The sequence below is a fragment of the Balaenoptera acutorostrata genome, chromosome 4 (assembly GCF_949987535.1).
Source record: "Balaenoptera acutorostrata chromosome 4, mBalAcu1.1, whole genome shotgun sequence".
Classification (NCBI taxonomy): Eukaryota; Metazoa; Chordata; class Mammalia; order Artiodactyla; family Balaenopteridae; genus Balaenoptera; species Balaenoptera acutorostrata.
In genome coordinates, this window is record NC_080067.1 from 52,369,214 (window position 1) to 52,392,593 (window position 23,380).

Genomic DNA, 23,380 nt, shown 5'->3' on the forward strand with positions numbered 1-23,380 from the left:
ATGTGTGCACTCTGTTACCTGAGTAGTGGGGACTGTTAATGCTTCATACTAACAAAATACAATTTTCCAAATGTGTTTGCTCAGTATCACTTTACCTGTTGTTTTTTTTTTGAATTTTTGAATTTTTTTTTTATACAGCAGTTCTTATTAGTTATCCATTTTATACATATTAGTGTATACATGTCAATCCCAATCTCCCAATTCATCCCACCTCCCCCCACCCCAACCACTTTCCTCCCTTGATGTCCATACGTTTGTTCTCTATATCTGTGTCTCTATTTCTGCCCTGCAAACTGGTTCATCTGTACCATTTTTCTAGGCTCCACATATATGTGTTAATATACGATATTTGTTTTTCTCTTTCTGACTTACTTCACTCTGTATGACAGTCTCTAGATCCATCCACGTCTCTACAAATGACCCAATTTCGTTCCTTTTTATGGCTGAGTAATATTCCATTGTATATATGTACCACATCTTCTTTATCCATTCGTCTGTCGATGGGCATTTAGGTTGCTTCCATGACCTGGCTATTGTAAATAGTGCTGCAATGAACACTGGGGTCCATGTGTCTTTTTGAATTATGGTTTTCTCTGGGTATATGCCCAGTAGTGGGATTGCTGGGTCATATGGTTATTCTAATTTTTGTTTTTTAAGGAACCTCAGTACTGTTCTCCATAGTGGCTGTATCAATTTACATTCCCACCAACAGTGCAAGAGGGTTCCCTTTTCTCCACACCCTCTCCAGCATTTGTTGTTTGTAGATTTTCTGATGATGCCCATTTACCTGTTGTTTTAATGATGGTTTTTTTTTTTAAAGATCAAGAACAAGGAAGCTACTTAACTGTTTGAATCGGCAGTTTACCTTTCAGATGCCTAGAGTGACAAAGTGTGAGAATACGAGGAAAGAGGGAATCCTGTCCCCAGTGTGTGCCAGTCAGACTGTTTGTGGGGAGACAGAGCGTGTGGAATGCCCGTGTGCCAAAAGGCAGGAATATTATTCTGAGATATCTGGGCACTGACACTGCTTTCTCTTCCCAAGAGAAAATGGTTCAAGTACCAGATGAGCTTGCTATTTAGAAACAGTCATTTAAATAAAATCACTGGAGTATTGGTGTAAGCTGAAATGGTCACATAAGTCTAAGAATGAAAGGACATTGTTGTAAGAGGGAGGCGTCTCCCTGCGCAGAGATGGTCACTGAGGGCAGCAGCCTGCTAGGGAACAAATAAATAAGGAAAACCACACAAGGATGTGCCGAATCTGCTTTTTCTCTGGGTTACCACTTCCTGTGGGTTCTGCAGCCTGGGATGAATAAACTGGGGCTCCCGGCAGGTGTGTGTGTGATCTCTCCCCACTAGTTGGTAACCCAGTTGCATGGTACATTAATTTCATAAATTGTAGTAAATGGGTAAAGGAGCATTTTCAAATGCCTAACTTCACTAATTCTTCTTAAACCCTGTGAATACCTTTTGGTTTTCATTTTAATTGTCCTGCACCTGTGTAGTTTAGTGTACGCTAGAGTGAATTGTTTCAAAGTCATGACTGAAATATGCATGATAAGGCTATGAAAATTGATAAATTAGCCTCACCAAACATTGTTGAATATATATCTATATATACTCAGCCCCATGAAGGTGAGACCAGGGCTATCTTGTTCTTGGGAGTATCCTCAGGACTTAGCAGTGTTATTCGCTCATTTGACTATTAATTGACTTAATAGGATCTTCCAACAAATCCTTTAATGGGCTTTTTGTTATAGAGACAGTAACACTCCATATGTTTAAAAACTTTTGGTTTACTTACAACTTTGCCATGAAATTATTATTTTTTTTTACCTTTCACTCCATTTCTCTGAGGTAATTAATAATTAATATGTAAAATATTGTTCTCCAGGCTTGAAACTATTCCAACATGGCTTTCCTTGGACTCTTCTCTTTGCTGGTTCTGCAAAGTTTGGCGTTAGGGACCACTTTCACTGATGAAACCATTGCTGAGTTGTCAGTGAATATGTATAACCATCTTCGAGCCACTGGAGAAGATGAAAATATTCTCTTCTCTCCACTGAGTGTCACCCTTGCAATGGGAATGATGGAACTTGGGGCCCAAGGGTCTACCCTGAAAGAAATCCGTCATTCAATGGGATATGATAGCCTGAAAAATGGTAAGTGTGCTTAGATTTAATTTCTCAAGATGGTTTGACATTAACATTCAACTCAGTTATGTTGCCTTATGCCTGAGGCAGCAGTATTTACAAACAGTAAGAAAGAGGTCTCACTGAGGTGATATGGGTAAGAGAACCATTAGGAAACGCAAGAAAGTTCTTAGTTCCTAGCTGTATCCCTGGCTGAGTTAATGTAAGGAAATTGTATCTTTTATTATCATTGTTTAAATAAACCTCACTGTGATAAACAAAAGCAAACATGGTTCTTGCTCTGTTGGAGTTTCCAGTTTAGAGGGAGAGGCATATATTAATCAATTATCACATAAATAAATGAGAAATAATAACTGTGATGAGTGCTATAAAAAAACCATTATTCTCTAAGAATATCAGAAATTTTTACTTAAAATCAACAGTACCTTCATTATTTAAATGGCATCCAAGAATTTTTTTTAATAAATTTATTTATTTTATTTATTTACTTTTGGCTGCGTTGGGTCTTTGTTGCTGCATTTAGGCTTTCTCTAGTTGCGGCGAGCGGGGGCTACTGTTCGTTGTGGTGCACGGGCTTCTCATTGTGGTGGCTTCTCTTGTTGCGGAGCACGGGCTCTAGGCGTGCGGGCTTCAGTAGGTGTGGCACATGGGCTCAGTAGTTGTGGCTCGCGGGCTCTAGAGCGCAGGCTCAGTAGTTGTGGCACACGGGCTTAGTTGCTCTGCAGCATGTGGGATCTTCCTGGACCAGGGGTCGAATCTGTGTCCCCTGCATTGGCGGGTGGATTCTTAACCACTGCGCCACCAGGGAAGTCCCAAGAGTTTTTTTTTGAATGTTGTATTATCATGAAAAATTTTTGTACTGGAGAAAATTTCTAGCCAAAATGTATTTTGTAATCACTTTTCAATGATGTATAATTTCTATTTTAATGTTTCTAATATACATGTGAATTAACTCATTAAAAAGTTGAGAACTAAAACAATTTCAATTGGATTTTCCAGTTGTAAGGTTAAAAAAAGTCTACTTAAAGTAAAATTTAAAGCAATATTTTGATTTTTAAACTAGAAAATTAAACTTGATAACAGAAACAGATTATTTCTGATCATCATAAAATAAGACTCATTTAATTAAAGTAACCTAAGTACTTTGAAAGAAAACAATCCAAGTATCTCTACTTTATAGATTTTACCGAGAAAGTCAATTAAAATGAAAGTAGTATCAGTTGATAATACTAAACTGCAAAAAGTTAATTTGAACATCTAGAAACAGCACAAATATTGGAACCTCCTTAGCATGTCAGTGTGGGGAATAAGCCAGTGCTTTTCCTTTGGGCCTCTGTTCTATTAATCCCCCTTGCTGTGTTTTCATGCTCCTCCACTCTCCAGGATCTTTCACTGTGTTTGTTCCACTAATAAACTTATCTTTTGTCATTTTGCAGGTGAAGAATTTTCTTTCTTGAAGCATCTTTCTCACATGGTGACTGCTGAAGAGAGTCAGTATGTGATGAAAATTGCCAATTCCCTCTTTGTGCAAAATGGATTTCATATCAATGATGAGTTTTTGCAAATGATAAAAAAGTACTTTAACGCAGAAGTCAATCATGTGGACTTCGGTCAAAATGTAGCTGTGGCCAACCATATCAATAAGTGGGTGGAGAATAATACAAATAGTAAGTCATTTGGTTCCTTTCTTTCTCTAATAGCTTAGTTTTAACTCTCTTTTACTTCTGAAGTTATTTGTCCCCTTGTTCCTTTTACATTTTGAATGTTAGATTGCATTTAGTTGAGTATCTATTAATTATTTTGTATAGATTACAGCCTATTTTAGAAGTGTTGTTTATGAATAAACATTTGAGAAAGAAGTTAATTCTTTTGGCATGTATAGAATTTGGCACTGATAAATTAATATGAAATCTGTGCTCTCCAGTTGGTGAGTTTCATCTGAATAGTAGTCTTAACTACTGTATGGAATTTTGCTTGAGCTGACCATTTAATAAGTTAGATACTAGTGAGAAGAATCACAGTTGCTGGCTCTCTTAACAATATGATTAAAATAGAGTAAGAGAGTTTAAAGATATTTGTTCGCTTTTAAACCACAGAACTTGATTGCTAATCAAAAAATGTGTACAGGATTCCTTTAAAAAAAAAAGAGCAGCCCATTTTAAGCCCAAATAAATGGAGAGGAATTAGAAAAGGATGCATTTATTTCAAATCTTAATTCTAAATCATATTTTTAAAATGTATTTAAGCTCTCCAAATGTTTCATATTTTACCATTTTATTTTCCGATTTTACCAACAAAATAATTGAAATTAGAATAAAAAAATGAGACCAAATTGAAAGTAGATTACTATGGCTGCTCATTAAATTAATTAATTCATGTTGTCAAAACTCCCAAAATAATGTTAATCTAATACATTTTATGCTGGAACAACAACAACAAAAGACCCTCATCCCATACCCTTTGTCCTATATTCCCCAAAATGCTGAGGCACCTTCTTAAGTATCTAAAGAAGTGCTATGACTGATAAAATGAGAGAATACAGAGTGAATGTTGGTCCTATCTTTTCTAACTATGAGATTAAAATGTAAGATAAAAGAAACATGGTTATTTTTTAACATTCAAAGAATAAATTAAGAATAATAATTCAGCTTCATTAGATTGGATTATTGAAAGCTGTTTATTTCCAAATTCTTCTTAAACAATTTCAGCCATTAATAAAGTCCCAATGTCTTTCAAAATGGATTTAGAAAGGAACATTATAAGTGATAAAAAATAAGGTATCATTAGTTAAATTGGCTTTTACTCATCTGTTTTCACCTAATCAAAAGCAGTTCTTACATCTGATAGATATCCAATGTACATGGGGGAAAGGTTTGAACTGGATGACATTTTAATCATGTACATTGTTCAAGAATAAACTTAGAAATATTTGTTGAATGCTTACTCTGTGTTGAATTTTACATGCATCATTGCAACCAGAAAGTAGTAAAGCCTGAGATTCTGTTGTATGTGGTTCTATAGTTTGTGCAAATGTCAAGATGCTACTAGTTAGTGTTATTTTAGGTGGTGTGGGTATTTTAGATGCCCTTAGTCTGTAAGTATGTGTGTGTGTGTGTGTGTGTGTGTGTAACATTTTTTCCTTTGAAAGATACTTTTAATTTTTATTGTAAATTTTATAATGATATAAAGTTCATCTCAAGCACTCTATTGGATGGTAGTTTGATAATCTTTTGGTTTCCTTTCACCTTCAAATTTAATATGAATTTTCATCCATTCATTTTTTCCTGAATAGGTCTGTTGAAAGATTTGGTATCCCCAAGGGATTTTGACGCCGTCACTCATCTGGCCCTCATCAATGCTGTCTATTTCAAAGGGAATTGGAAGTCACAATTTAGACCTGAAAATACCAGAACTTTTTCCTTCACTAAAGATGATGAAAGTGAAGTCCAAATTCCAATGATGTATCAACAAGGAGAATTTTATTATGGTAAGACATTTTGGCTTTTATTTCTCTCTTCTTGCAGTATATCAACAAATTTCTAAGAAAAAACATGAAATATTCGTTACTCAGATTTCTCAACAGTCTGGTTTGGGCTACAATTCAATTTTCTTGGCCCCATTTTCAAAGGCCTCTAATTAGATCCTCAGTGAATGTTATATGTTTTGATAGTTTTCCAATATGTTTCTTAATTTATAAAGTTGATTACACCTACAGAGTGGCTTTATTCATGTGAAAATATCTGACCTTGTGTAAGGATGTTCTGAGTTACTCCAGAAAGTCATTTGCTTTGGGGTGGTTTTCAGGGAACCGTATGTCCCACCCAGCTCTTGATTTGGACACCTCATCACTTCTTGAATTATAAGCATTCCTTTAAAATTTTGCTTTCAGACTTGTTTACATATGGTCAGGCATAATTATTCATTCATAGTTTCACTTACTGAGAGTATATAATTTGTGATACAAGTCAGCATCCTTGGCATTATTTTCAGGGATATTTCATTGGCCTTTTCAGAAGTTTAGGGTGCTAATCCTTTCTCCATACCATACTGAACTGTAATTATTTATTGTCATAAGCAGAAATGTAATTGCAAGCTAAGTATATGTTAGAACTAATATTTTATTCTATTTAAAGGTACACAGTAAAATTAAAATATGATAATCATGGTTACTCAAATTAACAGTCAAAATAAGAAAGGGAAATACCTATTTATTTGAGAACCAAAATGTTTAATGTGACATCTAAAGGACCTAGATCAGTTAAATGAAAATATTCAGAACAAAAGCATTACGTTTGTTTTGAAAATGGGGGAAATTTTAAAGTAGTGGCAGGACCATTTGTTTTAAAGACTTTTTTTTTTTTTTTTAATGAAAGCCTGGTCAATTTAGCTAAGTTCATAGAACACAAAGCCAATTACCTAATTTACCTAATTATCTAACTTGGAGATTTTAATCACCACAAATGCTCTAGATAACTACTGCCGAATGAAGTAGATTTCATTTTGGCTGTGCTACCTTGGCCTCAAAACTTTTAGCTGTGGTAATAATAGAGTACCAGGTATGATGTGGTCAGTTTTTCCCTTCTTAGAAATCAGGTGGATATTGGTAAATGTGATTTACATCCGACTTGGATCCAGGGCTTTATTTTTCTAATCATGACTTTTCATTTTTTTAATGGTATCCTTAAAATATATTCATTTGAGATATCTCATTTAAAAATAAAAAGTAAGTCTAGAGAACATGCTATGAGAAATGTGAAACAATTCTGGGGATCCTAAAATAAAATAAATTCTGTAGGGCTGAGGATTCACTTGAATTTCAGGGCTTACTTTAAAAAAACCCTCTTCTCAGATGCCTGAATTTTTTATATTCTATACACTATTTTGGAAGAAAGTTATAACAAATGTAAACATTTTATTTAAGCCTTGATAGGGGCCTTTTATCACCTTTCTGTTCTTTTTAGGGGAATTTAGTGATGGCTCCAATGAAGCTGGTGGTATCTACCAAGTCCTGGAAATACCCTATGAGGGGGATGAGATAAGTATGATGCTGGTCTTGTCCAGACAGGAAGTTCCACTGGCCACTCTGGAGCCATTGGTCAAAGCACAGCTGATTGAAGAATGGGCAAACTCTGTGAAGAAGCAAAAAGTGGAAGTGTACCTCCCCAGGTGAGAGGTTCCTGTGTGACGCCCTCTGATGGCATGGAGGGAGGGTATCAATGGAGGTTCTGACGCAGAGAAACTCTTGCCACTGCTTTTGAATTTTGTCTTGTGTTGCTGTCTTCTTCCTCCTCTTCTTTCTCCTCCTCCTCCTCCTCCATCTTTTAAAAAGTATTCTCTCATACTCATTCAGTCCTGCCCAGAGACACAGGCTGACTCATTGATCATTCTATACTACTTATCAAGACCTAGTTTCAGATATGAGTCAATATTCTTAGCTTCATTTTAGAAGATTTTTCAATAGATGGTCTCTGAATATCATTTGCATCTACAGTCTTCTGTATTTCATTAATATTTAAATGGATAATAGCTGGAGAAAAAATAATCTTCTACTTTGTTGGAAGAAGTGCAAACAAGTCATGGGCTAGGTGCCAAGATGCAACCATAAATAAGCAGGAAGAAGCTTAAAATTCTCCCTGTGGCTGAAAGAATAAAATCCATGCAGGGCCTTGATGTTCTGACTACCATCCACTTCCTCGACCCTATCTCTGGCCACTCACTACGTTCAATTTTTGTAGTAGGTACTATCCCTGTGCTTGTGGTTATGCCACAGACACCATATGCTCTTTTATGCCTCAGGGTCTTTATGTATGTTTTTCATTGGCCTAAAATGCCCTCCTCACATACCTTTGCCAGATATTATTTACTTAGCCTTCAGGGTACAGGTCTGGCACCAGTTCTTCTAGAAAGCCTTCCATGAACCACGTGATGGAGCAGGTGACCCTCACTTTGCCTCACTTATGCACCTCCCTGTTATGACAGTACATTTACATTACCACCCCACAACAGAATTACCTTTTTTGTAGGTCTTGCTTTCCTTCTGTAAATTCTTCTAGGGTAAAGTCAGTTCTCTCTCCTATCCTAGCGATACAGTGTGTTTGCAAAATCAAACCCAACCGAAGATATTATTTCTGCCCTTGAATACCTTAAAACGTAATAGGGGAGCTAGGCCAGCAAACCAAACAACAAATTTATAAACATAGTGTATAAATTCTAGGCTAGAAAACAAAACACGCAAACAGCCAATAAACATATGTGTGTGGAAGTAGAGTTCCAATATTCATTCCATGTAAGAAAATTACACAAATATGGTTAATTAGTGTGAATATTGTAGGATGATAAATAAGATATTAGTATTAAAATTGAATTACTAAAACCTCATTGACTCATTTATATTTATTCTAATTTTAGGAAGTGTCATTTAAAATTACATCTTATATGAATGCTTATTTTTCCAAAAACTTAGCTGTTGTTTGCTACATTATGTTAATGAAGGAGAGCTATTTGGAACTGTAGACATTTTTGGCTAGAAATATGCATATATTGATGCATTATGTTAATGTTGTAGTTCATAATATATAGCCATAAATAATATATAGCCATATACTTCTCAGTCTACATATAAAAATTAAGGTAATCATAATCCAAATGTTTTTTTCTTTTTAGCTAAGATATTTAGCTTGCATAACTTTCCATGACAATACATTTATGGAGAAAGATTTCACTGTAAGTCTATTCTCAGGGAGAGGTAGCCAATGAATATCTAACATACACAACCAGGGTTTTTTTTTTCATACATGATAATTGACATCTACATATTTAATATATGAACAATATATCTTAACTCTAAAAGAACAATTTACTTTTAAATATTAATAATTAAATGTAAATAACTAAATCAGATTTAAGCCTTCATCTAGTGACCTTTTATCATTAATTTTGTATTTTTCCCTTGCGTTTTTATATGGAATTCTTTTTGATAATATGAGAAATTCAGTAGAGAGTTAATGCTTCTCTTATTAAATTCTATGAATTGACTGCAGCATCTCCAAATGCCTTAATTCTGTAGGGATGCAAAGTTATTTAAGAGTATTTTAAAAGAATTCTAAAGGAATGTTTATTAAGTATCACATACTGTAATTCAACCACATTCACTAGAAAATGTGGCCTTCGGGTCCTGTCCACTGAGAAATTGAATGCGGCAGCAGAAGAAAATTAAATTTTCATTTTCTAAGAGATACTCTTCAATTATGAAAGAGTTTAGCTTGCTTGCTCATATTAATACCTGTTACTAAACTAGGCATGGTTAATTGCCATGTATCCATTTCTCCAGGAGTTCCATGAATTCTCCTTCTGCATGGCTAATGCATAGAGTGGGAGGCTAAGTAGCTAGATAAGATAAATTTGGTGTCCCTTTTTTAGAGATTGACTGTTTCCAAATACCAATGTGTTGGTAATAATCAACGGGAACTATCCACCCCTCCATTTTACAGCATTATGACCCACCAAATGTTCAGTGAAGGAAGTGATTTATGTGACTCAGTTTTAGCAAAGGTAAAAGTTTTCTAACAGTTGTACTCCAGCTTTACTCGTCTGTCTTAAAGGGTTTGTATAGTTTTTTCACATGGAGACATTACTCTAAAAATGCAACTTTGCATTTCTGAGTTTGACCACATTCTTGTCCTGCTTCACAGGTACTTTTACTTTCTATTATACCAGATTTTATACAAGTTGCTTTAAAATACTTTCCCTTAAGAAGCATAGGGTACTTGGGGGGGGAGGGGGAGGGGGAGAGGCAAAATTACTTTTGTATTAATATTTTTTCCCCTGAACAAGAGATCCTACAGGAATCAGATGCTGAATTGAAATTGTATTTTTATCCAAAATACAAGAATCTATTCAGAAGAGGGTAAGGTTGCTATCTCTATGTGATATCACCAAATCCAGTGAAATACCACAAGGTTTATGCACAGTCATACATCTCTAAGATTTAAATGAGATTGACAAATATTCTTCCAATTTATCCATCGTAGAAAAAATAGTTTGGCTAATATGTAAAAATATATATTATTTATATATATATATAATATATGTAAAATATCTAAAAAGCACTTTAGAATGATGCCTGCCATAAAGTAAGCATCATATAATTATTATCTAATATTACTATTATTGTTTATTTTTAAGTCCTAGTATTTATCTTTTGTTAATCAATCTTTTTATATACTTTTCTCTAAGTAGGATTTTTTTAAACTTGGTTCTAATGAAATTACCCTCTTCACTGTATATTCTTACTTTTCAGTCTTACTGATACAGCTTAGGTATAAAAAGATCTTTCTATTGGTAAAATCAAAATGAAATCTCCAATACCTGGAATGCAGATGTACCTGGCTGTAGTATCTTTCCACTGTTACCTTTGTAGTCTCAGGTTTGTCATTTGTGATCAGAGTACTAGAAATCAAAGGATAAGTATTCTCTATTTTGTAACCAGAAACCATCCTGCTATTTTGAAGAGACTGTCTACTAATAAAGCACTTCAGTTTCATGTCTGTTAAAGAAAACCAGTGCATAAGCCATCTGATTTTATTTTTTATCATGAGTGCTTTTATTAGGTTTTTCTTCAAAGAATTTGATTAATTCTTATACATTTTTGTAAATCTCCTTATATGTAATATATATTTGTTCTTTTCTAACACTTGCTCCACACCGTCCCTGCTCAGTCTCCGATGCTTCTGCCCTCCGCATACCTCTTTAATTTATTCAGATAGAAAATTGCAAATACAAGGTTACATCAAATGCCTTTACAAAAACAGCCATGCCTTTTGGTTTTAAAGAAGTAGCATTGTGGCTTTTTATTTTTAAAATCAGTGGGTGAAATGTAAAATCTTCCTGTAGTTTGTTTGTTTTTAAATAAGCCATTGTTGGAATTATAGTGATTAAGGGTGGGAGGACTTCCCAGTCAGAAAGATCTCAGTTCATATCTTTATTCTGCCACCTACTAGCTGTGTGATTAGGGAAGTTGTTTAGCTTTACTGAACTTCAGTTTGTTCTTCTGTGGAATAGAGGTAACAATACCTGTTTCACAGGATTGTGTGAGATTATCACAGGGATGATTAAATGAGATACTAGACGTAAAAGGATTTGCATAGTGCCTGGGACATAGTAAACACTCAGTATATGGGAGATGATAATGATTATTTATATTAATATTAGTCTATATAAAGAGGAAAGAGAGAGTATATGGATAATAGCTATTTTTTAATAGTTTGATAAGGAACAAAGACAAGGAATGGATAAGTGGAAATTGTTTACATCTTGTCTTCAACTTTAAACAAACACTCTCGTGGACACGTAGATTTTATTTCAGTTCACCCTACGTATTTGATCTTATGCCAGATACTACAAATATTAAAATGAATAAAACACTAGATCTGACAAATTTACAGTTAAAGTAGCAGAGATTAGTATACCTATTTAATCAAATTACTCCACCACTATGAAAATGCAAATATTCAACACCTTAACATCGATAATAATGTGAATGTTACACATAACTGCAATATGGTAAGTACTATTAACATATCTGCCCTTTACTGCATGCCTCCTACAAGCCAGCATCATCCTAAGATGTTTAGAAAACTTATTTAATCCCCTCAACAGTACTGTGAAGTAGGCATTATTATTGCCATTTTCCATATGCCAAAACCAAGGTTCAGAAATTAGGGAACTTGCCCAAATTCAATCTAGCTAAAATATCACCCTCACCTAAAAAGCCTAAAAAGTGTGAAACAAACCAAGCTGCTTTTAAGAAGTAAAAAGAATCCCTACTGACATCTTCCTTCACTTTCCTGTTTTAGGTGGATTAGGATATATATAATACTACCTGGATCCATATCCCAGCTCCTCCACTTACTAGCTGTATGAACTTGGTCGAGTTATTCCGTCTCTCTGCCGCTCAGTTTCTTCAAATATTAACTGAAGATAATAATACCTACCTCAAAGAGCTGTAGTGATATTTAAATTAATCTGTTTTTGTCAAATTAATCTGTTTTATAATGTTGGAACAGTTCCTATTATATAGTAAGCTACATGTGACCAATAAACAAACAAATAAATAACAAAGCACACAGAGAAAACTAAGAATTCATTCAAGTCATTGAATATATTCTCCAATGTATTTCCCTACTCATCCCCCTTTTCTACTTTCACAGTCAATATCTGCTTTTTGTGGAAAACAAAATAAACAATGTTAAGTGCAAGTTAAAGTGTAGGATATAGATAAAATTTAGTACTTAGTCTAATATGTTTGTTATACCTTTACTCATCTGTTGGTTTTCCCCTGATTATTCTTCTTGGTGTCTGAGTCTTGTTTATAGCAATCATTCTCTTTTCATTCTTCTTAAAACCAGACATCAGAAATGATGCTAAAGTAATGTTTAGTGACTATTACAGACTTAGCTTTTTTAAGGACACAGCCCATTGCCTAAAAACTTATATTTATGATCTGTATTGATTAGGAGGCAACATCTTTTAAAAAGGAAATATTTAGTTCTAACCAGTTGTTTTTCACTTTTTATAAAAGAGTAATAAAAGCCTTTGCTTTTAAAAACTGCACTTGTTAATACAGCCATGCTCGGTCCATATCTTTCACTGGAAAGATGGGTAATACAATTCATTGGTTTGATACAATCTCATTGGGAGAGATTCCATATTAAGACCAATCTGGCTTCCGACTTAATAATTTAATACTATTCTGTTATGTTATTCTTTTCGATGCTCCCTTTTTTTACAATAACAATCAAATACTACTTATAGTCAAAATCCAGTTTTAGTATAATTTACCCTCTATAAAACAGACTTTTAAAAATCAAAATATCTAACATTTTATTCCTGTCCCAGGTAGCAGGATGCTGTAACTAAATACTTTTTAAAGGCTGTAACTAAATACTTTTAAAATGCTGTAACTAAATACTTTTTCCCCTCTGTGTTCTCCAGGTTCACAGTGGAACAGGAAATTGATTTAAAACATGTTTTGAAGGCTCTTGGAATAACTGAAGTTTTCATCAAAAATGCAAATTTGACAGCCTTGTCTGGTAGGAAATAAACACCAATTTAAAAAAAATGTTATTCTATAAAGTTTTTTTAAAATGGTGGTGGTGAGTCCTCTATTTATTAAGGAGTTCTGAGGTAAAATATAGTTATCAGTTGCCAGATAAATATAAGAAATATATTTAACTTCTACAAGTAAAACTATAAATACAGTCACAACATTGTTTGTATTATTCTGCTCCATGTCTATCTTTGATAGCAGATTATATTCTCCAGAAGACCTGTCTTATGCATCTTTGAATTCCCCATCACATCTGACAGAATGCCTTGTAGAGCAGATAATCAATAAATGTGTTGATTGAATATCTCAATATGTCCGGTTATAATAAATCATATGGGAAAGAAAGAAGGAAGAGAGGATAAATGAGTGCCTGCTGTGAGAACTAGATGCTTTTAAAAAGAACACCTGTGAGATGACGTAAATATTATCTTAAGCCTTCAATAAAAAACAGTGGTTTTGAAGAAGTAGCTTCAAAATATACTTGACATATTGGGTGTTGAGTAATTTATTTAAAATATCCCGAGGGAAAACAACCAGTTAAATTATTTGATTCAGATGCCCTAATTTGGTCAGGATAAAAATCTTAACATATTAGTAACATTAAAGTACTTAGAAATGTAAAATCCTTTTGGAAATATTTTTAAAGCAGTTAATCCCAAGACACGTATAGAAATAAGGTACCTGTGAGTGTAAGATTTAGTTAGCTTAGATAATGATAATTTTCATCATTTCTATAGAACATGGGAAATAAAACAATATGTTTTCTGATGAGACAAAGACAGATTTATATCAAGATAAAACAAGAGTTCAGAGCCCTAGGAGCTTGGATGTGAGCCATGAAGGTAGAATAAGTGGAGATTCAAAGGGTAATGGGTACATTGTACTTGAGGCAGAAATATATACATATTTGTGGTTCAAGCACAGGATAATTTAAAGTTCTTATACTCCTTTCCTTAGGAATTCAAAGAATGCTATACTGGCCAAATTCCAACTAAATAATTATATTTTGCTTTCTTATCATGGCTCTATTTTCAGTTTGATTAGAGATTCCTCAGTGTGTCACCCAAACGTCTAGGCAGTTATTTCACACACAGAATATTTACTGCTTTTCAGTCCTGAGGGAGTATCACTGCAGTGGCAAATCAATTATTACGGTCAGTGTAGGTCAAATTTTTTGACATATCTGGAAGGTTTATAAGGTAATATTTAATTGCCTTTACTATGTACAGAGACAGTAGAGCATAAATGTACATATGAATGCAGATTTGAAATCACACTAGGCTCTCTCAGAGTTCATATAGTCTATAGCGGAAAGTCTTTGCTCTTTGATCAAACCTGCATCAGAACTGAATCCTTCTCAACATCCTGCTCACAGCTGCATTCCCAGTACCTGGCCCAGGGCTGACACGTAGTTGGCACACAGTAGATGTCTGCTAGAGGATAAAACAAGGGAGAGAAGGAGAGAAGAGATTTACCCAGGGCCACCTTGTACATTATATTTCTTGAAACATTTAACTCCTTAAAATATTAGTAAGAGACCTAGGATTGGTCATCCTCAAACACTACCCAGTTCAGGTCTTCAGGATAACTGATGTAAAACCAACTTCTCAAGTTTTCAGTGGGAATTCTTTGATTCTTAAAATTCCTAGTTTTGCCACAGTCTTAGAAGTCCCGGCATGCCAGCCACCCCAACCAATACATTCTTCATTCTCTTTCTCTCTCTCTCTTTCACTCACACACACACATACACACAAATATATACATTACTTTATGAATCATTCATTCAAAAACTTTCTAGTGACACAGCTATAAAACTTTCCTCTCTGCTTCCTCTAAATTCAATAGCCTTTATTCCCTGCATCATTTTGGGGCACCATATGCTCTGCCTTACATGATTGGTGTCCTGTTCACATGTATACTTCTTTGCCTCCCCAAATTACATGAAAACCTTGATGATTAAAGTGTTTATGACACTTAGTAACCCCACAAGTACCCAGGAAAATTATTAGCATGTATTTGGTTATTACTTTCTACTTCAGTGAGAATTTTCATGATGTTTAAGATACACAAATTAATTATATTCAATGCCATGTCTATTCCTTCCATTTAACAACTCTTTGTGAGGCAGATAGTGTAAGCAAAGTACTAGGTCATAAAAATGAAGAAATAATTAAGATATCATACCTGTTCTGAGGAAACACATAGACTCGTGGGGAGAAAGACATAAACAGCTGGATTTAATAAAAGGAAGAGTAATAGAAATGTTTTATTGTAGTAGTGGTTCTTAACCAGGACAATATTGCCCTTCAGGCAACATGTGACAATAGCTGGAGACCTTTTTGGTTGTCCCAATTAGGGAGAGCTACTGCCATCTACTGGGCGGAGGTCAGGGATGCTTCTACATCCCTGTGATCTACACAGCACAAGGCAGCTCCCATGACAAAGAATTATCCAGCCCCAAATGTCTGTAGCAATGAGTTGAGAAACTCTGTACTAGAGAAAGCATTATGGAAGCAGAAAGGAAAAAAATCAAAGGGGAGAATGGGAGGGAGCATATTGGGTCAAAAGATGGAGGAAGAGACTATATGTATTTGTTTTCTTTTTTTTTATTGAGGTAAAATCGGTATCTAACATTATATAAGTTTCAGGTGTACAACACAATTTGCTATTTGTATGCACTACAAAGTGATCACCACTGTAAGTCTAGTTACCGTCTGTCACTGTACAATTGACCTACTTCACCAATTTTGCCCACCCTCTTCCTCTGGTAACCTTCTCCTCTGGTAACCACCAATCTGTTCTCTGTATCTCCATTTTAATGGGTCTTTTTCTGGGGTTTTGTCTTGTTCTTTCATTTGGAATACACTCCTCTGTTCCCTCATTTTGCTTGACTCTCTGTGTTTGTTTTTGTGAATTAAGCAAAACAGGTACCTCTCCCAGTCTTGATGGAGTGACCACGTGTAGGAGATGAACCTTATTGTTCAACCTTTCCCCAGCTCTTGGTTGACTCCTGAACCCTTGTGATTGTCTAAGTAGCCTGGTTCATACTTGATAAATCCCAGTTGTGGACAGTGTGTGAAGACCCAGCAGTGTTCCAATAAGAGGGATCTCAGTCAGCACCTGGTTTTAGGCTGATTAGAAGCCAGCTCTTCAGGCAGCAGCTTTTAAAGTATGCAAATCCATGCAGCCCTGTGGGTCCACAGTTATAAACCCTGCTGACTTCCAGACCAGATCTGAACATGTTGCTGGGTGACAGTTTGCAAAAATCAGGGTTTCAGATAAATGAATAAACTCTGGGGAGGTACCAGTAAGTTGTGGCGAGGCCAAGGGAGGGCTGAAGGATGGTATCTCCCTGCCTACGTTCCCTGCGAGTGCCTCTGTAGCCCCTAGATGTGTAACAAACCTGTAGCCTGTCCCTCAGGTTGAAGCTCCAAGACAAGGAAATGGACCTTTTTCACAGGCAGACTGGGGATGGTTTTAGTCTGCCGTCTGTGCAGTGCCCTGGGGGGTGATAGCCTGCACACGACTGTTTCTCTGATCGTTACAGTCCTTTGGGGCCCAGAAATGCAAGCCCCTCTGGCCACCAGGGCCAGGCAATCAAGGGGTGCCCCCTGTGTGGGCTGTGCTCACCCCCAGCTTTAGCGATGCAGGTGAAGAGCGTTGGGGGAAGGGCACACCCTTGCCTCTAGCGAGGTGGAGGAAGAGCGCTGGGAATGGGGCACACCCAAGGCTACAGCAAGGCTATGCTTGTATGTGCCCACCTGCACTAGCAAGGTATAGGGAGAGGGCAAGAACGGCGCTCACCCATGCCTCTGTCCCCAGAGAAAGTCCCAACTTGTCCCTGCCCCTCCAGCCGATGCTTTGAGATTAGCAAATGAACCTCCTTCACATAAAGTCCAGGCATTTCTCTAACTGCTGCCTTTGTACTGGGTCCTGGGATGAGTGAGACAGTGTGCAAGTCCTTTCAAAGGAGTATCTCAGGTCTCTACACCGCCCTGGGTGCCCTGGACATAAGCCCCTTAGGTTTCCAAAGCCAGATGTTTTGGGGACCTCGTGTCTCCAGCGCAGGTCCCTAGGGTTGGGGTGCCCAACGTGGGGCACAAATACCTTGCTCCTCAGGGTGTAGCTCTGGACCTGTGAAATCCCTCCCTGTTGGAGGTCTCTGCGCCGGGGCATGGAGTTTTCGGTGGGACTGACCCTCTGCATCTCCTACCTGTCTCCATGAGGCCCTTTTATCCCTTGTTGTGCCTCCAGTTGGTCAGCTAATTATTAGTTCTTTTTCGACACTCGCTGTTCCATATGTAGCTTTAGATTTGGTGTGTCTGTGGGAGGAGGTGAGCTCAGGATCTTCCTACACCACCATCTTAGACCACCCCCCTCATAAGTATGTATTTAAGCTTCCAAATGCGTAGAACATTTTTGAACAACATCTTAGAAAATGATAGAAGTGGTTGCCTCGAGAATACTGGACACAGGCTCTTAGATGCGAGAAGGGGTTTCGTTTCGTAGATCACTGTGTACTGTTTGGAAATTTACCTTGTGTATGTATAACTTCTTTAATTAAAAGCCTTACGGGGAAATCTTTTTAAACTAACATTATTAGTAGAATTTGAAAACTCGAAAGTACCCAGAAACCAATTCAGTACTATTGGGACACTGCTACATTCTAAAATCATGTAATGAGATTTTTATCTTTCTTTAAAAATAGTTAATGTGATTTAGCAGTGGACCAAAAATACCCTACATGACATTCTCTTGCTTCTGGAAAAACTGAATGACTTGAGAGTCTTTTGCTAAGACCTCTTGAATCCGTGCTTTCATTTTCTGTTCCATGGCGTCTACTTTCATTTCAGACTCTCATTACTGCTGCCCTAGACTATTTCAATAGCCTCCTAAATGGTTTCCAATCTCTCCACCATCTAATCTGTCTTATCTACCACTGCCAAGATTAATCACCTTAAAACTCACTCTCTAATCACTCCAGTTCCTGTTCAGGGCCTCCCTTCGGTCTGCTGTGCACCGTCCGCCGCTCGGCAGGGCGTTCAGACCTCAGCTCCCTCCAGCCTCATCTCTGGCTGATTCCTTACACACAGCGTGTGCTCCAGCCAAACTGAACATTCGCTCTGCACCTCACATCCCCCCAGCCCTCATCTTTATGAAATTTCTCCCACCTGAAATACCTTTTGAACTGAGCCTCAGGTCAGATATCTCCAACTTTATTTAGCCACCATGATTACGCCAACCAGAAGTAATCACTCCTTTTAAATACTACAATATTCTATTATTTTTCTTATGCCACATACCACATTTAATTTCATATTATCATTATTTATGCATTGGATATCCCCCACCAGAATTTAAACTTCCATATAATTGATCCTTATGTGTGTTTAAGAAGCACCCAGCACCGTGCTTTCTGCTTCGTACTCCCTGAATGAAGGAAAAAATAAGACGAGATGCTCTGTATTTATTGTGTTTATTTTTTCACCTCAGTTTGATGTCCATTGCTTTTGACGCTAAATTCCATGAACATAAAACACAGTAAAGACTCATGCAATAAACATGGAATCTAGAGAGTGCTGAGAATAATTTTCTTCTCAGGCTCTATTTAAAATGCTCATCTAGTTGCAGCGAAGATCCTGTCATAGAGTCGGGCTATTTTTGTAATGGAAATGAAGGACCATCAGCATTTGGATTAATAGATAATCCTCTTGGAAGGTGTAAGGGGAAAGAGAAAGAGAGTACTAAATCCTTCAGCACGAAGTATGAGCTTTAATAAAGGAGCCAATGAAATAAAGGAATTAAGAAGACACAGCAAAAGCCATATTCAGGTCAGACTCAAGCGCTTAGATTTATGCTGGACTGATTCTTACATCCTGCCCTTGTTCGTTCTCTTTCTCCTTCTACCTGTAAGTCAGAGAGCTGTCTTTCTCTTCCAGCACCGTAATTCCAGTTCTACCCCACTTTCTTGCTTGGACTGTTGCAACAGCTGACACAGTTGATCTTCTTGCCCCCAGCTGATTGCTCATCCAATTCACGCGTTACAGCTGCTGCCACCGATACCTTCTAAAATCAAAGCCATCATGTCCTGTTACTTCTGGACGAAGCCCGGGCTCTCTAGCATCATGGTCCAAGCTCTTAAAATCAAGCACATCCCCCGCCACTCCCCTCCTCCTCCTAGCCCCAGCTTCAGTTGGATCTTCAGGTCATCACCACTGCTTCTCTCCCTTTGCAGATATAATTCTCTGTTTGGAATGCCCTTGTCCTCTTCTCTGACTTTCACTCTTCTACTTATTCTTCAAGAACCAGTCCAAATGTCAGCATCCCTGAGAAGCTTCCCCTGACATCTTGCCCTTCCTAGATGGTTTACTTTCCCTTCTCTGGATTCTGATAGTGCAAAGTGCTCTCACAAGTTCTACTTTTTCCTTGGATTGTTTGTTCTCATACCTGTCACTGAGCTCGGAGCTCCTCAGAAGCCTGGACTGTGTCATAGACATCTTTCTGTCCTCAGAGCCCAGCATGGTGTGGGGAGCAGGATAGATGCTGGGTGGGTGCGTGCCCGGAGAAGATGGTGCTGGGCTCCGCCTTGCTCCAAGTTGGGGGCTTCTCTCAAGCCTCTGGCCCTCGTCACTGCCCATGCTCCAGCCACACAGGCTTTTTCTGGGTCCTTGAACACACCTGGCTTGTATCTGCCTCTGCACTAGCCTTTCCCCCCCAACTGCTAACTCTACCTTTAGGTCTGCCTGGGACTGGCTCCTCTGTATTCTTTAGGTCTCAGCTCAAATTAACCTTCTCAGACAAGCCTTTCCTAACATCCAATGTCAAGTAGCTCCTCTTCCCTCCCCTAGTCACCAGCCAACCCATCACTTTATATTATTTCTTATACTTACCATACCCTGAAATTGTGGTCATTTATTGATTTGCTTTTTTATTGTCCTTGTTATTTAATGTCTTCTCTCCCCCATTAGGAAGGAACTATTTAGCTCACCATAGTATACCCAGTGCATCAACAATGTCAGGCACATAGGAGGTGCTCAGTACAAGAATAAATGAATGAGAGAATAAATGAATGAATATTTGCCGGTCTATAACAAAAATCTATGCAGAAAAACAAATAAGCAAACACTATTCCTACCTTGAAGGAGTTCAAATTCTAAAACCCTTTCTAAAGTTCATGGGTGGGGCTGAAGCTAAAAGTATTTTAGCAACTAAAGTACGGAGACAGATGTTTTTGGTATCCTAGGGTTCTGTTATGGAACTCCGTTCATTCTGTTATTTTAAGCATGTCCTTGAAGCGTGATGCAGAAATCCATTAAAATTGGCTGTTTAGGAACAGTGCCACAAAGGAAGTAGTGGCATACTCTTGCATGATGGCCATCCGGCCAGCGTTATGTCAATCACAGGTACTTAGAGCCTTTGGTGCCCTGCACGATACCTCATACGGGCAGGGTACTTGATAAATATTTGCTCAGTGACTGAATGAATGCCTTAGTATTTTGCCCTGCTTTTTTCAGAAAAGCTTGAATTACTGCCCAGCTTTTCTCTGGGGAACCTAAGGTTTGCTGGCACTGTTTCCATCTTATCCATTGTGAAAAGCCTTGCTCCACGCTGCCTGGAGAAAAGTAGGACCAGTTATTTGGCAGCAATGTCTGCTGTGGCCAGAAGGAGAAGACTGCTTGGGACCAGCGTGTGGGTTTTTTGTTTTTTTTGGTTTTTTTTTGTAGTTCTGTTTGCCATTGATTTATTTATTTCCATTTTTAGAGAATAGTTAACTTTTCTCTAACAAATAAGACAAACTCATCAGTGTAAATCTCTAACTCCCCTCATATTATGATTCCTCGAATACCTGAGTGCATACTTCGTGGCTGGAAATGTGCAAGGAACTGGGGATAGGGACGGGAGATAAATAGGACAGGAGGGTCCAGGCCCTCAGGGAATAAGTGCATGGCAGGAAAGATGGCCTTGATTGACGTATAATTGCACGAGAATGAGCAATACTGGAGGGCAAACATAGAAGCTATGAACTTGCCTGTATCCTGCATGATCTGATCTCCTAAGATGTGGCAGCAGACACATTCTTGCTTAAACTACTTTCAGCTTATATTTTATTTTAATGTGACAGCTTGCAGTTTGTGCCTAGAGAAAAAAAGTTTCATTTTCTTTTGTTCCCTCAGTGTTCATGATGTGATCTCTTACTTGTTAACATTTTCTCCTACTTGTATATCCAAAGGGGTGGTGTTTTGCTGAAGGTTAAGTGTCGTGAAGTCTTGTTTACAACTGCAGACATTTGCTGTCCTTGGTGTAGCAGTTAATCACCCCTGGGAGTTGGAACACTGGATTCAATCTTTATTTTGCTGTCTTTGAAATATATATGATGACAGTGGTCTGTTGGATCCCATTCCCTTTGCTCTTCTACTCAATTAGATTTTTAAGTTTTCTAGTGTGTGTGTGGTCTTTGTATTCTTTCTCTCTCTGGGGCTGTTTTCCATCAATTTTCCTAGACCATCTACTTTGGATTAGTGTCACATGTTTTATTTATTACAAGAATAAACTTTATAGCTATAATTGTGAACAGAATTGTGGTCATGGTGCCCACAGAGTGACAACACCCAAAGTCTTACAATATGAAATAACTACCCCCTTTCATTCAGCAGTTACTAAATGTTGGATTAACTACTGGAAAATTACACATTACCAGGAAACTCCCTCTACTTAGGTTAGTTCGTTCATTAAGCTCCCTAAATGCCAGAAGCCAGGGGCACTAAGGGGAAGGACACAATCCTTGCCTGAAGGAAGTGGACAGTCCAGGAAGAGAGAGATAGCAATGTGAATATGATATATTATGAAGGCTTAAATAGAATTAGATCCTGGGTTCAGTGGGAAAGAGTGATCAGTTCTACTTTAGTGGGGGGGGTGGTGTTAGGAATCAGGAGAGAGCAGAAAAGTCCTGGTAGGGTTCGAAGCTGAGCCTTAAAAGTAGATTAGGTGTCTCACTGTACAAGCGTTCAGTGAGTTTCTGGGGAAGCAAAGACACAGAAGTGATAAAGTGTGGTATGATCAGGCCATTGCCATTCAGATAATCTGGAGCACAGTGTGTAGAGTGAAGAATGCTATTTGGAAGAGGCAGAGGCAACCTCATGGAGGCCCTCATATTACATACTGAGCAGGTGTGCAAGTGTGTTATATACTGATGGGGAGATGGGAGGTAGAGCTAGCAGGAGAGGTGATAAAGGGTTTAAGTAGGGGAGTAGCATGAATTGGTTTGTATTTGATGATCATCCCAGAGGAAGCTTTAATGTGAACGGGAGGCAGTTAGAGTACTTTTAACTGCTGTGTCATGATACACTGACATCCCCAGAAACTCATTTAAAAAAGTTATTTGTATGTGTTGCTGGGTTTAATTTTCTGATTTTGAAGAACTTTTACCTCCATATTAATAGGTGAGTTTGGTCTATGATTTTCTTTTCTTAGACAGTCCTTTTTTAATTTTAATAGCAAGTAAGACAACCCAGAGATGACGTAGATTGCTTTTATTCTTTTTCTAGAGTCTGGAATAGTTTTATCTCAGAAAATTCTGTTGCTAGAAGGTTTGGTTAAAGTTCCCTAGAAAACCATCTAGGCTTGGAGTCTTTAATTTTGAGGATGGGGCAAGATTCTGTCTACTGATTCAACTACTTTAATGGTTACTGGACTATTCATTCTATTTTTTTCCTTGATTCAACTTTATAATTTAAATATTTTTATAAAATTGTAGTTGATGGCAAATCTTCTATTTCAAAGTTATCTGCATAAAGAAGCATAAGAAACTTGTGGGGAGAGTTGGAAATACTCTTTATCTTATTTGTAGAGGTGGGGTCATAGATATATACATCTATCAAAATTTACCAAATTGTGTATTATAAATAGATACAATGCATAGTAAATAAAATATACCCTTTAAAGTTAACATTATCTGCAGAAAATTATATAGTACTTTTCGTGATTTTTAAAAATTCTCTTCTGTTATCTTTAGGTATGTTCTACTTTTTTGTCTTAACATTGTTTACTTGGGTAATTTCTCTTTCTTCTTTGTGAATCTCATTATAGGTTTGTCCATTTCATTATCTTTTAAATAACTAGC

At 37.1% G+C, this 23,380-nt stretch overlaps 1 protein-coding gene across 2 annotated transcripts in view; it reads left to right on the forward strand.

The window, feature by feature from the left end:
- Nucleotides 1-23,380, forward strand: part of SERPINI1 (serpin family I member 1) — a 67,740-nt gene that overhangs the window by 38,787 nt on the left and 5,573 nt on the right. For both annotated transcript variants that reach the window (XM_007197548.3, XM_007197549.2), the window contains exons 2-6: nt 1,895-2,162; nt 3,590-3,820; nt 5,446-5,640; nt 7,115-7,319; nt 13,146-13,243. In XM_007197548.3, the coding sequence (XP_007197610.1) occupies nt 1,913-2,162; nt 3,590-3,820; nt 5,446-5,640; nt 7,115-7,319; nt 13,146-13,243 (979 nt within the window). In that variant the 5' untranslated portion in view covers nt 1,895-1,912. The remainder of the gene's footprint in view (nt 1-1,894; nt 2,163-3,589; nt 3,821-5,445; nt 5,641-7,114; nt 7,320-13,145; nt 13,244-23,380) is intronic.